The sequence below is a fragment of the Notamacropus eugenii genome, chromosome 4 (genome assembly GCF_028372415.1).
Source record: "Notamacropus eugenii isolate mMacEug1 chromosome 4, mMacEug1.pri_v2, whole genome shotgun sequence".
In the NCBI taxonomy this organism is placed as follows: Eukaryota; Metazoa; Chordata; class Mammalia; order Diprotodontia; family Macropodidae; genus Notamacropus; species Notamacropus eugenii.
The window spans coordinates 32,967,651-32,983,999 of record NC_092875.1 but is presented as its reverse complement, the minus strand read 5'-3'; the positions used below and the strand labels follow the sequence as shown (position 1 = coordinate 32,983,999).

At 46.5% G+C, this 16,349-nt stretch overlaps 2 protein-coding genes across 8 annotated transcripts in view; one reads left to right on the top strand and one right to left on the bottom strand.

Moving 5' to 3' along the window:
• Nucleotides 1–165: 165 nt before the first annotated feature.
• On the bottom strand, nt 166–15,276 carry IQCD (IQ motif containing D). 5 transcript variants are annotated; one of them, XM_072600379.1, is made up of 7 exons: nt 14,614–14,834; nt 10,107–10,407; nt 9,599–9,661; nt 5,091–5,932; nt 4,363–4,596; nt 3,507–3,578; nt 166–1,434 (listed from the first exon to the last, which is right to left on the bottom strand). In XM_072600379.1, the coding sequence occupies exons 4-7, from the start codon at nt 5,814–5,816 to the stop codon at nt 1,159–1,161; spliced, it is 1,308 nt and encodes a 435-aa protein (XP_072456480.1). In that variant the 5' UTR covers nt 5,817–5,932; nt 9,599–9,661; nt 10,107–10,407; nt 14,614–14,834; the 3' UTR covers nt 166–1,158. The 5 variants fall into 5 exon arrangements, with proteins under 5 accessions (XP_072456480.1, XP_072456481.1, XP_072456482.1 ...); XM_072600380.1 differs by having other exon boundaries at nt 10,107–10,226; XM_072600381.1 differs by lacking the exon at nt 10,107–10,407 and having other exon boundaries at nt 14,614–15,276.
• An 84-nt stretch (nt 15,277–15,360) lies between these two features.
• Nucleotides 15,361–16,349, top strand: part of TPCN1 (two pore segment channel 1) — a 52,232-nt gene continuing 51,243 nt past the window's right edge. Inside the window, exon 1 of one of the 3 annotated variants that reach the window (XM_072600372.1) lies at nt 15,361–15,520. The gene's annotated coding sequence lies outside the window, so the exon portion shown is untranslated. Of the gene's footprint in view, nt 15,570–16,349 lie in introns of all 3 variants that reach the window. The other 2 variants (XM_072600373.1, XM_072600371.1) reach the window with 2 other exon arrangements.

Sequence of the window (16,349 nt, the reverse complement as noted above, 5' to 3'; positions counted from 1 at the left end):
TTTTGAGGTTCTCTATTTTGTTAGTTGCGAGGTATAACTTTTCTGTGTCCAATGTAGGGGGATTTTAATCTTCTGTGCATTCTGGATCCCTTTGGTAATCTGTTCCAGCCTGTGGATCTTTTCTCAGCATAATGTGGTTAAATGCATTAAATTACATACAGAGGATTATAGAGGAAACCAATTCTATTGAAATACAGTTAATTACAAAACAAAACGAAACCAAGTTCAGGGACCCTAGGTAAACCCTCCCCTCCACCCCCCAGTGGAGTTTACAGAACATTGGACTTCCTTGGAAATTAGCTGAGAATTGTAGCTGAAGAAGAAATCCAAGCCCCGGGGAAGAGGCTCTGTGAACTTAGCTGAACTGGTCTTGGGAGAATGGACACAAGTAGTGGGACCCCCTTTCCACCTTCACCCCTCTATGTACACACATGGTCCTTTCCATGCTGTGATGAGGCCTCATCCTAGGCCTTCCTTAGAGGCTGTGCCCAGATGTGTGTGTGTCTGCCCTGCTGCATTCTCTGCCTTTTCCCATGAGAGTTTTACATTCTCATGGAGAAAGAGGGAATCCTTTTACATCAGCAGCCAGGCCTGAGTGAGTTCAACCCAGCCCTCTTTTGGGACTCTTCCTGAGCTTCAGAGGTTTGGGATCACTGCTGCTGTGTCAGGATGGGGTTGCATAGTGGGAGGAATCTTCTATTAACTCTTCAGACTGGAGTTGGGGCTGGTGAGAGCTGAGTCTGGGCCTCTCTAGGAGCTGTGGACCCACTGCTCTATGCTCTTTTGGCCTAAAGACCTGCTCTTCTGCTTTTGGCAGTCAGGGGGAAAAGATGCCCAGGGTGGGGTCAAGGAGAAGGGACTTTATTGGTATCAGTACAGAAAAAGGGAAGGTCTGGAAGTGGACACCATGTTTGGTGTCCATGATCACTGGTCAGCAGGGTGCATGAGGAATCTGAAGGGCTCACTGTGGCCTGCATACTCTCACCATCTTGGGGACATGTGCACACACCCATTCAAAGCCTGGGCCGGGGTAGGAGGAAGCATTTGTGGAATGTGACCTCTGTGTATATCTAGTCAAATCCACTTGGTTGCCAGTGGGACAGGAAAAAGGGACTGGGGAGGGGCTGGGGGAGAAGGAGGGATCCCTCAGGCAGCTGCTTATTTCTTCCCCCGGCCCTTGCCTTTCTTCTTCTTCTTCCGCTTGAACTTCAGCAGTGACCTGACCAAATAGCCCTTCCAGAAAGCCTGGATGAGGGTGGCTGCCCGCACCATGAGAGCCATCTCCTTCTCAGCCTCCAGCTTCTTCTTGGAGTTGATGAGTCTCTCCTCCCTGATCTGTACAAACTCCTGGACCAGGACTGCATGCTTTTCCTTTAGCTCTGCCAGCTGAGCCTTCTCCTCAGTATAGATCTCGTCTAGCTCTTCATACTCAGCCTAAGGGAACCAGATAGTTTGGGGTCATTTGGAAAATCTTCCTCATGCGGATAACAGGAGGGATCTGGCTGCAACCCTCCTGTAATGGAGATAGCACTGCAAGACCTCCAGCTTGGGCCAGTCCAGGTGCCCAACAGTCACTTCACCCCAATTGCCTCTGAGAGAGAGACAGACACACAGTGAGTCTCCCACAGTGAATGGGAGAGAGAGGAGAAAGACGAGAGAGAGAGGAGAGAGACGAGAGAGAGAAGAAGACAGAGAAAGAGGGCAGTTGGAACTCATATTGTAGAGTTCAGAGGGAGTGAGAGGAGGGGAAGTGGAAACACCTGTTGCAGGTGGTCTTCTCAGCCACAAAAGAGAGAAGAGAAAATAGGGTGATGAAATAGGGATGGATGGATCAAGTGAGGGTTTCTTGAGGATTGTGGAGACATGGTTGTAGGCAGGAGGGAAGCAGTCTGTAGAGTCTAAACTGACCAGGAACACCATGTAGATGGTGAGAGCCTGTTTTCCCTTCTTTGCAGTCTGAAGTATGCTGATTAGATCAAATGCTGTCCCTCTGCCCAGTCTCCTAAAAGGCAATCTAACTGTCCACCTGGGGAAAGCCAAATGAATGAAAAATGTCCACTCTCTAGGCCATGACACACAGGTGCATGAAGAGCTGGCCGCTGGTCCCTCAGGACCTCCATCTTTGGTAGACATTATACCAAATAGTGAATTGGGCCCATAACTGGATAGGGAGAGAAGCCAGTCAGATTGCCTGGAGCTGTTTAGGACCAAAGAAGCTTCTCCCTGAGATAAGAGGCCCTACTCTTTAATTTCCATATTTGGTGAGGGTGTTCACCTTTCAAGTCATGGAACACCATCACCCCCTCCCCAAAATTAGAGTTGCAGGTCATGCAAGAGAGGCCCATGGTGGGTGTAAATGGGCTGAGAGCCGATCACCTCAGAACTGCACAAGCGTAGTCTCGAGAATATCTGAGACATCTGACCACAAAAGGAGGTGGGCTGGCCTTGTATATAGACATATGCCTATGGGCTCCATTACTATCCACACAATGTCAAGAGGCCTAGAGGAAGGTCCTCAGATGTTGGGTGGAGGACATGGAGAAGAGTGGCACAGAATAAGAAGGGATGGCTGGGTCTTTATCTGCACCACTGGAGGGAGTATGCTCACTGCTGTACCTAACCCCACCCCCAGGTGCTGAAGGATCTCCAAGGCCAGGAACACAGCAGGCACTTAGCCATTTACTGAGTGTTGAATGAGAGCACTGTGAAGATTAGAGGAAGGCACTGGGAATATTTGGCCTACAGAAGAAAATACTGGAGGAACCTAAGAGCTTGAAGAAAAGACAAGAGATCAGACCTGTTGGGTAGGACAGAACAAGAGCTACAAGGGGCAAGAGTTCATCTGAATGTGGGGATAACAAAAGCTGTCCCAAAGAGGCTGTCACCCCCTCCCCCCATTGGGGGGATTTAGAGGTTGAGATTGGATGTCCTGACTAGTGACATGGTAGCAGGATTACTGACCAGATAGAGACTGGGCCATGTGGCCTGTGGGGCCCTTTCCAGCTCCGCCCTTCTCAGAAATGGTGCTGATGCCCACCTTTCCCATTCCACCATGCTCTGCCCTTTCTTTCCCAGGGCAGTGGACAGATGATGGAGGTGAATAAAGACTAGACAGAGCCAAGGAGAAGAGTCAACCTAGCATTGCTAGGTAGTGATGAGGATCTGGAGAGGATCATTTCTGTGACGCTCACCTCCACATACTCATCCAGGGCCATGACAGAAGTAAAGGAATGGAGAACCTGAAAGTCTTAACTACTAACAAGAATGTAACGCAGCCAACAAGACCTGCCCACCATCACACAGCTATTCAACGTCAAGAGCTGGGATATGAACCTGGTTCTTCAGGTTCCAGGTCTGTTGTTTTCCCATTGTCTCCTGTTCCCTCCCAGCGTGTGAGTTGCCTTCATAACTGAGGCCTGGCCTCACAAATACAGTAAATCATCTGAGACCTTTGCTGTAGTTCTATGGAAAGAAAAGGAGAGACGCTTTATGTCAGAGACTCCTACCTGCTTTTCTCCCATCTCAGTATCATATTTTTGGATCCAGTTCTCTATTTCTGTCTCTAGTTTATAGTTCTTCTGAAAAACAAAAGAAAAGCCACAAACAAATGATTTAATCTTGGCAACAGAGACATCAACATAGTATGGGAGACCTGGCTCTTCATTCACCGGATCAGGAGCCCTGGTTGCATTCACAGGGCACCTACTATGGCTACCAAGTGCAGGTGCTTCTCTTGATTTGCTGCCTTAGACAGGCTGCCTTCTGTCTCCCAGGGCCTTGGTTTTCCTTACCTAAGAAATTATCTCCCCAATTCTTCACAGGCGTGCTGTGAAGATAAACATGTCACCTTTCATGAGGCTTGAAGTCCTAGACAGATGCTACGTGAAAAGAAGGCACCATTAAATGGGCCAAGACAAAAATCTCCTGGATTCTGGTTTCTGATAAAGTCTGAAAGCCTGCGGTAGAACCTCCAATCATGGCGTGTGGCCATGGAAGAGACTCCCCTGAAGGGACTGCCACAGGGAAAAACAGGCTTCAGATCCCGCCAGAGGGAAGAATGGCCCTCGGGTTATGCAGAGTCCTTAGGCCAGAACAGGCCAACTGGGTGCATCCCCGAGGGCGTGTCTCCTCTGTCACAGTCCTCCCTCCCTAATCTTTGAATAATCAGAGCCCTGCATCTACCCTACCAGAGCTAAGTGCTTCTCTGAGATGATAGGGCAGCTCTGGCCTGTGGAAACATCCCATCTCGGTGGGAGTCCTTCCACATGCACGTGCCTGGATTGTGTGTTTGTGTGTGTGTGTGTGTGCGTCTGGAGGTACCCCCTTTCCACTCTGGGCCTTTCTCCCCGCTCCTGCCTCTACCTTTCTGAGTGCCTGTTCACTGTCCCGGTTCTCCTCCACAACGTTGTGGTACTGGGTCCTGAGCATGAGGATGTCCTGCTGGATCTTGGTGATCCGGCCCTGGGAGGTCCGCAGCTCAGCCTTCTGCTGCTTCTCTGCCTCCTGCTTGGTGCGCAGCAGGTGATTCTCTGAGAATTTGAGCACCTGGTGCAGGTGACTTTTCAGTTCCTGGATCACAAAGTTCTCCTTCTCCATCTGGACCAGGGGAAAGGAGAGAAGGTGCCATCAGCCAAGGGTGGTGGCCTGGAAATCAGCCTCTCCACCAGAGAGGCTGGGAAGACTCCCCATTGAAAGCCACTGTATGCCATATGGGTGGTGTTACCCAGATGGCAGAGGCATTTGATTAAGGATGAGTGAAACATGAAGGAATTAAATGAATGAAAATCTACCATCTCATCTTGCAAGAGGTCTGTCCTCTTGCCCCTTCACTGTTGGTCCATAGCAAACCAGGAGCCATAGTTAAAATCGGGAAATTTTGAACCTTGGTTAGCATCTTATCAATGCTTAATAAAGGCTTATCATTCAGAATTAAAGTGCCAGTCTGAACATAGCAGATGCTGTGGCTGGTTCACTCTGCCTGCCTCTTGCTAAGAGGGACATAGCCTCATCACCATCAGCAGCCATGGCTGCTTACCAAGGAGCCCTGAGTCACGCCCCAGTCTCTCTGGCGCCCTGCGCCTACCTCCTACCTCGGAATTCCTCGATTTGATGGTGGAAGACAGCTCTGCCTCGAGGTCCTGGATCATGTCATTGTTTTTCTTTTCCCGGAGAGCGATTTCTTCTGTGAACTCATTCTTTTCCTTCTCCTCCATGGGGCTGGTGAGGAGCTTCTCGAACACAAAGCTCCTGAATTCAGTCAAAGCTTGGAGGAAAATGTTGGCCTCTTCACTTCTCCCCATGACCTGGGTCCGAAGGATTTCCCCAGCCTGGAGGTTGAGCAGGAAGATTCTCAGGGTGTTGCGGGCAGAACCTTTCACCTCCTCTTTGAGAAGCATGAGGTCGTGCTTATGCTTTTCAATGATGAACTGCAGGTGGGGGTCCCCTGACTCTGCGAGCTCCTCCTCCTCTTCTTTCATCTGGTTATCCAGCTCCAGGAGGGTGTTGCAGAAGTCCTCGTGGTCTCGGACGGCTTTGATGATGTCATCCTCCAACAACCCCTCCAAATGCTCTGGGTTGTAAGCAGCAGCGGAGAGCAGAGTCACCAGCTCCACCTTTCGGATGGTTTCATCCAGGACGGAGATGATCCTCTTGGTCTCGATCGTGGTGAGTTTGGTCCGAGCAGGGTCCATCTGGTTGGTGGTTGTGCATGATAACAAGACCTTTTTGGAAGCTGGGCCCGTAGCCAGCCTCAGCCTGTTACTGGTGGTTATCTCAGAGCCCTGATAGAGGGGGGCCACAATCACTTCTGTAGACATGCTGGATGCAGGGACCTTTTCCTAAAACTGATGGTGGTTTCAGGAGCACCTGGGTCTCATCCGTTACTTGAAGGCTTTGTAGGTTAGGCAGAGTCTCCACTCCAATTCTGTGGACTCTGAAAAGAAGGAATGATAAACAGAGAGACATCCTATAGGTTTGGCCAGGGTGGCAACAACCTTAAACTATGACCCAAGACTCAGGGCTCTTCAGCCATGTGAAAATCTTACTTTTTGAGTCCTTAAGAGAAAGCACCAGTTGGCCCTGCTGGAGCCTCCAGAAGACTGGGGAGCTGCTACTACCCAGTGTTGGGGTTCAGCTTGGGAGCTGGAATGGAAGTGCTTGGTCTGTTTTCATTGATTTTAATAAAAAGATTTTCTCTGTGATGGATGACTTTGAAGTAATTATTAATATTGTTTTGGAAATCAACAGCTTATGATTGATTAAAAGGTATCTGAATTTTTACCTATATATAAATAGGTTACACGGGCAGCTATGTGGTGCAGTGGATAGAGTGCTAGGCACAGAGTCAGAAAGACCTGAGTTCAAATCCAGCCTCAGACACTTACTAGCTGGGTGACCCTGGGCAAGTCACTTAACCCTGTTTGCCTCAGCTGCCTCATCTGTAAAATGAGCTAGAGAAGGAAATGGTTAGCCATTCCAGTATCTCTGCCAAGAAAACCCCAAATGGGGTCACAAAGAGTTGGGTATGACGAAAAACAATTGAACAACAAATAGATGTGTGTATACATATACTATCATATATGTATGTACATGTATACACACATCTATGTGCCACATATAGACATACATATAGTCATCTGAATTTTTACCTGTACATATGGATACTTATATACATAAATATGTATATATGTATGTGTATCTCACTTTAAAGAAACTGGAATACAAAAATTGTAACTTACAAAAACCCCACAAAAATGAGGTCATGCTAAGTGACATTTCCAAAGGATTCCTTACTTTACGAAGGGAATCAAAATAGCCAATTGTCTCTAAATGATAGGATATACCAAACATTTAATTTATACATAACTTTTAGGAAACTCACCAGACACTGTAAAGTTAGCTCCTTCTTTTCTTCCTTCTTTCAATCAACAAATATTTACTGAACCTCTGCTACATACCTAGGTGCTGGTGGTCTGAGAGCTCCAAGATGGAGGCTGGAGGTGGGGAGCTGATTAAAGGTTACAGGAGAGACAAATGTGGGAAGGCTTTACAGAGGACATGGAAACTGGGGGGATAAATAGGACAAGAAGTCCCAGATGGAGCTGGAAAGGCCTTCAGACACTGCCCACCCCCAAAGCTTCCTTTTATAGATGAGGACGTTGTGAGGCCCAGGGAAGTGACGTGATGTGTCTAAGGGCACAAAAGGTAGTAAATGAGAAGAGATGGGATGTGAACTCCAGAGAGCACCCTTGTCATATACTTCAACAAAATAACAAAACATAAGGTGCCCCCTCTATTACTGAGGGTCCATAGTGCCTTGAACATCAGAGTTGGCAGAAACCTTAGAGCAGGGGTCAGATTCAAATAGAAACAGGGGCCACTAAACTGTACGTGAGGATCTCTGTAGGCACATGATGATTTAGAAAACTACATATTAACACTACCCATATTTTACTGTCTTTTTATTTATTTTGTTAAGTATTTCCCAATGACATTCTAATCTGGTTCAGGGCATACCTGGGAGTTTTGTAGGCCTCAAGTGGCCTGGTTATGTTTGACATCTCTGTCTTTAGAAAAGGGAATGTCAGGCCTGGGAAGGGTCTGAGAACAGAGAATGTCAGAGCTGGGAGGGGCCTTAGAACAGGGGATGTCAGGGCTGGAGGGGCCTTAGAAAAGGGAATGTCAGGGCTGGGAAAATGCTTAGAAACTGTCCAATCTAACTCTGTCTAACAGATAAGGAAAATGAGGCTCAGACATGGTAAGGTTTCATGGCAAGCTGGTAGGACTCCTGGTTTCTAGCATTCAATGTCATCCTCCAGGTCTTTCCCTGAAGTTTCCTACAAACTCCAGTCCTCTCACCCCAGTGAAGCCCAGAAGTTAACACTCCTATGTTGTATTTCTCTTTCAGCTGATAGAGGCATAAGCAGATCTGTAGACTGTGCTTCTTCGGAGTGGTCTGTTTTCAACCTGGTGTGGAAAGTGTTTCTTGAAGGGTAGACTATACATGGGGTATCTGGAGAACAGGGAGGAGACCCATCTGGCTCAAGCAAAGGATTAGCGTAGGGGATGACTTAGGCTGGGTATAACAGAATCACTGCATCTTGGCTGTAACCTGAATTGTGACTTCACCCCTCTCTGGGCCATACAGCCTAGGACTCCATGGGACTTTTTCCCCTGTGCCATAGCATCCCTTCGCCCTGGAGGCTCACTCTGCTCTACCCCCGCAGCCTTGCCTTTTGAGTGTCTGGTCCTTCCCAGCCAATTTAAGGAGGAGGCCCAGGCCAAGAATGTGTTCATCCTTCATCCTTCTCCTGGCTATCCTGCTGACCCATCTTTACAAGGCCCTAGGCTAGGTTCTTTCTACAACTTACCCCTTACCCCCAGTTTCCTTTGATGGGTGGTCATTCCCTATTAGAATGTAAGCTCCTTGAAGGGAGGGAATATTTGTCTTTCTCCTTCTATCTGTAATCCAGAGTGTGAGAGACAGCAAAAGTTCAGTTTCCACAGTAAGTGATTGTTAGTTGAAGAAGTCATTGAGAATAAGTTAGATAATAAGAAGGCCAGCAGACTGCTGGTGGACTCAGCCAATCAAAAGCAGACAGTGGCCTTTAGAAAATTACAAAGTTTTTGATAAAGGAACCAAATCTACAGGTAGCTGGAACTAGCCAAGAAAAATGAAGGAAACTTCACTGCGCTTTCTTAATGAACCTCATGCATATAAGCAGACACACACCGCATAAAATTGTCCTCCATTTTCTGATCATGGGTCTTATGGTACAGCATGTTTGAAAGGGGGAATCACACTAAGGGGGGGTATGTAATGGGCATGTAGAGAAGATAGTGACCTAATGGAGAATGGACTAATCCATCTCCTGGTGGAAGGATCTGTCTTGAACTAACAGTATATAGCTCATCTCACTTCTGTATTCAGTGCTCCCTCCTCTTGAAAGGTGGGTGGGGACCTGCTTTGGCCAAATGTTCAATTCCTCTGAACTCTGCTGTAAGAAATTTTCCTTGATACCTTATTAGTGTCAAGTGTGTCTCTAATAATTGTTTAGCACAGAGCCTGAGTTATAGTAAGGCTTAACACATGCCTGCTGACTGACTGGCTGATTTTCTTTATAGACTATCAGAAGCCTAAGTTAATTGGAACTATAAGTCCACTTCTGACCAAGGAGGGAAGTATTTAGTGGAGACAAGGACATCACACACAAGAGTAGAAAGAAAGCTAGCTCTGTCAGAAGATCTGGGTTCAAATTATGCCTCTAATGCTTATTACCTGAGTGACCTGGGGCAAGTCATTTCATCTGGCTGGGCCTCAGTTTCCTCACTGGTAAGGAGAGAGGGTTGGACTGGATGACCCTTAAGGTCCCTTTCAGCTCTAGATAAAGGATGCTATGATCTTCTCTGGTATCCAGAAAAGGGTGGTAAAAACTGAGTTTACTACTAGGTTAAAGTTACCATATACACGTTTGAACTTAGGGTTAATAATCAAGAAGGAACAGAAGTTTTACAGACATATGTTCCATCCTTTACAATCATTTACATTTTGGTTTTACCTTGCATTCTCATTTTTCCCATATTCTTTTCCTAGGCTCACCTTTGGAATGCTTGTCAAAGTTAAAATGCACATTTGAAAAATATATCCCAGAAAGATGATGTCCTGTTATAGAAAGGGGAAAAAAAGTTAAATTAAAAATTAAATGTCAGCATCTTGGTCAGATTCAGCACACAGGGTGCCAGACATAGAAACCATATCTTCTAATTGCCTTGTTCAATGCCCTAGTCCTGGACACTTTCAGTCAGTTATAAAAATGCCATGGCTAGAAGAGATTCTTAGAACATGATATTCTGTGTTCTTGGAATTCTATGTTCTACTCAAAATCTTTTTCGAAAAAATGAAGGTTCAGATTTGCTCTTTACATGTAATTGGAAAAAATAAAATACTCTTAAAAAAGAATTCTATGTTCTAAAATTCAGAACACAGAATCACAAAGAATAGGGATGATCTCTACAGCCAGAGGACATCACAGCTGGAAGGACTTTAGAATACAGAATGTCCAAGACAGGAGAGTTCTGAGAACAAAGATGCCCGAGTTAGAACAAACCTTAAAATGTGAATTGTCAGGGACGGAAGGGCACATTAGATCATAAGATGTCAGAACTGGGAAGGTCCTTGTCGAACATCTGGTCCCATCCTTCCATCATGTAGAGAACAAAATCTAAGGCTGCAGAAAGGAAGTGATTAGTCCGAGGTCACAAGAAGAATGAACGTCGGAGACAGGACCAGGACCCAGGTTCACTGATTCCTGTGCAAGGCTCTTTCTATAATGCTCTTCTTGTCTTCTCTTTTCTTATGCACAGTCAGCAAAGTCAGGGACCCAGAGCCAAAACTTCAAGTCTAGATCACTGTATGTGAAGAAGATATACTCATGTAAAATTCATTCAGAAATCAGAGAGGGTAAATATAGAGGAGGAGGGCATCTGGTCAAGATCAGAAGAGGCAGAATCAGAATGGATATCACGACTAGAGGACGCTTAGATACCACCTGGACAGAAAGAAACAAATGAGGAGCATGGGAAACACCTCCCATGCTTGGCACATGGGCTTGACAGTGGAGTAATGTAAGACTTCAATTATCCACAAATCTCCTGGAGTCTCTAACCACTGAAGGCTGAACACCCAGACATTTGACTTGCACTTGTGATAATTTGCCAAAAGAGACCAGAGGAGTGAACAAAGGCAAATTCAATTCTAGATCTGGTTCTCACCAACATGGAAGTATTGTAGGATAGAAGGTACCACTCCACCTTAAGAGTTTATAATAGAGTAGAAAAGGAAAGAGAAAGAATAGGAATATTCTAAGATTGAGGGGGAAGGCAGATTTAAAAGCCTTCAGAGGATGGATCTAAAATTTTGACTGACAACTAAGAAACAGATGACTTGCTTAAATCTTATGTTGCTTTGGTCTTCTCTGCCAAGAGCGATGATCTTTGATCGGTTAAGGGCAGAACAAAAACGGCAAACAGGGGACTGAAACCCAAGATGAATGGAGGGATAGTGAGAGTATACCTAGTTGTCCTCTCTGTCTCCAGATCATCTGGCCAAAGGAGCTACATCCTTGGGTACATGAAGCACTAGTGTACATGACTGTAGGGTGACTGTCAATAATCTTGGAAAGTTCTTGGAGAAGTACTGAAGCATTAGAGTCAGGGAAAATGCCACCCAAAGTTTTCTGAAAGGGAGGGAAGATAATGGAATTTGCAAAGTGCAGGTCAGTAGTTTGACTTTGATTCCCTACAAAATTCTTGAACTTATTATTAAGGGGATGGTTAATAAATACCTGGGGGCAGCTAGGTGGTGCAGTGCACAGAGTGCTGGGCCTGAAGTCAGGAACACTCATCTTCCTGAGTTCAAATCTGGCCTCAGATACTTACTAGCTGTGTAACCCTGGGCAAGTCACTTCACCCTGTTTGCTTCAGTTTCCTCATCTGTAAAATGAGCTGGAGAAGGGAAAGGCAAACCACCCTGGTATTCCTGCTAAGAAAACCCCAAATGGGGTCATAGAGAGTGGAGCATGACTGAATATGAACACGTGCGTGTGACAAGAAAAGCCCAAATGGGGGTCATGAAGATCAGACAGGACTGAAACAAATGAACAACAACTAATAAATACCTAGAAAAAGAAAGCAGTGGCCATAAAGAGCCAGTATGGATTCATCAAACCAGTTAATGTGGGATTAATTTTTAAAAATTTTAATAATATGTATTATAATATATAATATTATTGCATTATATATAATGTTATATTCAAATAATATATTAAAATAAAATAATTTAAAAATTTTAAAAATTATGACATTATTAGACTAGTAGTTCAGTTGACAGAGATTTCATAACAAAGCACTTATTAAAGTCATGCTATTCTTATAGAAATAATGGAAAGATGGCAGAACAATTAAATGGATTTAAAATAGGTTAACTAGGTTTTAATGTTTCAATGACAATTTAAAGGAGGTCTCTAGTAGAGTACCATAGGGATCAGTTCTTAGCCCCATGTTGTCCAGTAGTTTTATCAGTAAGTGGGATAAAAGCGTATGGATGGCACACTTATCTAATTTACAGATAATATGAAACTAGGAGAGATAACTGATGGTCAAAATGAGGTCAACATTTAAAAAGATCTTAAAAGGCCAGGCCATTTGGGTGAATCAAAAAGATGAATTCAACAGCGATAAAGACTTACACTTGGGTTAACAAATAATCTTCAGAGTACAATATGGTGGTGATAACATATCTAACTCGCAGTTTCTTTTTAAAAGCTCTGGACTGGTTAAGCATCTTCAGTGTACAACATGAGGCCAGAGGATGATGTGAAGGAGTGTGCTGGTAAATGTTTAACAACTGGGATGGCGTGGGGGGGTGGGGGGTGTATGCAAACATATTTTAAGATTCATATACATCATCAACACTTTCTGAAGTCTAGACAATCAACAAAACACCAAATCAAACCCTCTAATTTCTGAGCTGTAAATGCTCATAATTGAAATTTTAGCTAGTTAGAGTTGGTTCCAGCACACTTCTGGACACAGCAGGCAGAAAAGCTGATTTGATTTCAGGTTGTATCAAGAGAAGTTTGACTTCAAGGAATAAGGAGGGGATAATCTCTTTTTCATTTGCTCCAGTCAGATCAGATGTATTGAGTTCTTAGCACCAAATTTTAAGATAGACATTCATAAGTTGTAAAGTGTTCAGGGGCAGCTAGGTGATACAGCAGATAGAATGCTGGGTCTACAGTCAGGAAGATTCATCTTCCTGAGTTCAAACCTAGGACACTTACTAGCTGTGTGAGCTTGGGCAAGTCACTTAAGCATGCTTGCCTCAGTTTCCTCATCTGTAAAACGAGCTGGAGAAGGAAATGGCAAACCACCCTGGTATTCCTGCTAAGAAAACCCCAAATGTGGTCATAGAGAGTAGGGCATGACTGAATATGAACACATGTGAACGAGAGTGTTCAGAGAACGACAACCTGGATGGTAAAAGGCTCAGAGGTTGTTCTATATAGAGACTGGGAGTATTTAGCCTAAATAAGACATTACTGGGGCAGGGGGTGGAGGTGGAATGTAATGACATGATAGCAGTTTTCAGTTATCTGAAGAGTTACTAAATTTGTTTTTGTTCATCCCTAGAGGACAGAACTAGAAGAAATGGATGCAAGCTGAAAAGAGATTTTGGTTCAAGATCAGGAAAAACTTTTCTAAAGGTCTCCTAAAATGTAATGGGCTACCTCAGGAGATCGTGGGCATCCCTTCATTAGAGGTCTTGAAGCAAAGGCTGGATGACCCCTTGTTAGGTCTGGGTAGAGAGGATTTTTGTTCAATGATGGACCCTCTGGTTTCATGACTCTGCAATTCTGACCTCAGAGCTTGTTCCAAGTTCACAGCTCAAAGGATCTTTGAGATCATCTAGTCTAATACCATTATTGTAGAGAGGATGAAATTGGAGGCCTACCAAAACTCAAATGCCTTGCCCAGGATCATATTTCATTAGTGTCCGGCCAGGGTTTGCTGACATTCAAATCAAGGCTCTTTCCATTCCAACCTCATTTGTCTCTTGTTTCCTCTCATCAAGCTCCTCATTCTTCCTCAGACATACTTCTTGATACCCCTTAATTCTAGAACCTTGCATTGGTTAATGATTTCTAATTTATCCTGTATACATATGATCTGGACATGGTTGTTTGCGTCCTGTCTCCCCTATTAAACCACAAGCTCCTTGAGAACAGGGACTCTGTTTCTAGGGATTTCATAATCCCTAGCTTGGCACATTGTTCTTGTTCAGTCATTCAGTTGTGTCAACTCTTCACGACCTCATGGATTGTACTGTTGATGAGATTTTCTTGGCAAAGATACTGGAGAAGTGTCACCGTATCCTTCTCCAGTGGATTAAAGGAAACAGAGGTGAAGTGACTTGTCCAGGGTCACATAGTTAGTAAGTATCTGAGGCCAGATTTGAACTCAAGTCTTCCTGACTCCAGGTCCAGTGATCTATACACTGAACCATCTAGCTTGGCACATAGTAAGTACTTAAAAAATATTTACTTATGGACAGACTGGGAGCAAGATCCAGTAGGTGGAGTTGGAGTTGGCATACTTGCAAAGCTCTCAAATCAAAATCAAATTCAATGGATGGTCAGAGCATATTCGTGGGGCTGGGATCCAGGAGATTCCGAGATCAGTCCCTGTTTTGCCCTTTAACTGGCCCTGTGAGCCTGGACCTCTTTGTGCCTCAGTTTCCCCATCTGTATAATGGAATTGGGCTAGATGGCCTCTGAGATCCCTTATAGCTCATACATTCCTATATGATCCTGGATTCACATCCTGGCTCTGTCTGCTTCGGTCTCAGTTTCGTCCTCAGTAATATTGGGCAGTTGGATTAGATGGCCTCGGGGGATCCTTGCCATAAGAAAGGCACCCGGTGGGGGAGGGGCTGGGCAAATGTTCCTGCCCGGAGGCAGGGGCATGGACTACGTGACCTTTAGTCGCACGAAAGTTCCACCCCTGTCCACTTCATCTTCTCCGTTACCTCGTCCTCTCCGCCACGACCCCACTTACCCGCCCGCGCAGCCGCGGGGCTTCCCTTCCCTTCAATTACTCCTTCCTCAGTTTCCAGAGTGGCCACGTTGCTAGGCTACGGGTAAACAACTCAACCAGACCAACCACATCCGGGGCGGGAATTAGCAGTCGCCACTCAACGTCCGGCATTTTCCATTTGGCCACGACCCTTTACCCCACAGGCTCCAGCCAATCGGAAGCACCGTGAGTTCGATGACTCCGAGACCCCGACTCCCGACAACCAATAGAAAGAGCCGAGACGGATGCACCTTAGGCTGCGAAGAGAGGGAGAGGAGGAGAAGGGGAGGAGACTTGCATGCTGGAGGCGGGGAAAAGAGCAAGGAACTTCCAATAAGAACCCCCACAAGGCCTCCGGAAGAACTAATGAAAAAACGAGGGGAAGCCACCCCTTGAGGCTGCAAGGGGCGGGGAAAGTAGAAGGACGTTTCTCAGAGCCAATCAAAGGATAGGCTACCCCACAAAGGGGAGCCGAACGAAACTGTAATTTTTTTAGCTTTAGGCATCCTTTCCTCCTCCAAGATGCAGAGGGCGGGAAAAAGAGAAAAGCCCAATCAGAGCACCGCAGACTGGGAAGGGGGCGGAGGCTCATTTCGTGCCCCGGAGAACGGAAGGAAAGGGAAGAGGAGGAGAGTCAAGTGGGCGGAGAAAAGGGAAGGGCGTCCCATCCGACCAATCGGAGAGCTGCGGTGTCCGCTCGTGCAGGCGATAGGCCTCCGGGAAAGGGGGCGGGGCTACGACGGGGTCGGGACCGGGCTGGGTGGGGGGAGGTGGAATAGCGGGCGGATGGAAACGGGCTCGCCGGCGGCTGCGGCGTTCCCCTTCTCCGGGGCGGCGAGTTCGGGTCGTGCCACCGGCCCGCGACTCTCGGAGCGGCGTCTCGCAGAAGGTTTGGCTCGGAACCCGATTCGCGATCGCTGCTCGCGGGGGTGTCTCCTGTAAGGACCCAGGGAGAGGTCGGGGGTCGGAGGTCGAAGGGCACAGGGAGGGGGGGCGATGCACCCGTGTAAAGGGGAGGCCAAACGGGCTGAGTCCCTTCCTCCGTCCCTTCTTCTCTTCTCGGGATCCTGGAGCTGGAGATGGAAGGGACCGTAGAGATCTAGTCCATTTTACATTTGGGGAAACTGAGGCACGGGGAGGGAGAAGTAATCTAGAGCAGGAAGGGTCCTCAGTCCATTGACCCCCATCCATCATCCAGATGGGGAAACTGAGGCCGAAGGGAAGGAAATGAAGTGGTTTCTCTAGGGTCACCCAGCTTCTAAGCAGAACGGGAAGAATTCGAACCCAGGACCTTTGGTTCCAAGCACAGCTCTCTTTCTCCTGTTGTTGCTTCCTTTCTCTTTGCTTCTCCCTTCATCCCACCCCACTTCTCCTTTTCTTTCCGGTGTTCTCTCTCTCCTCCACTTATCCAGGACACAAACACAACGCCCTTAGCATTTTTGGGGGGAGGTGGCTCCCAAATCTACCCCTTGCTCTGGAGAGAAGTCACACCCTCTCCTTGTGTCCACTTGGGAGCCTTTGGGAGGTTTAAAGTAGCCGTGATGTTTGGAATTAACTTCGAAGCTGAGTTTCCTCTCCCTGTATCTGTTCAGGGGCTCACCTGGTCTAACACACCAGTGTATCTCCACCCCCCACCCCCCCGCCCCCCCCCCCCCCCCCCCCCCCGGGCAGCTGACCGAACCCCCCCATATATGGGAGTGGACAGAGCCCCTGCCTCA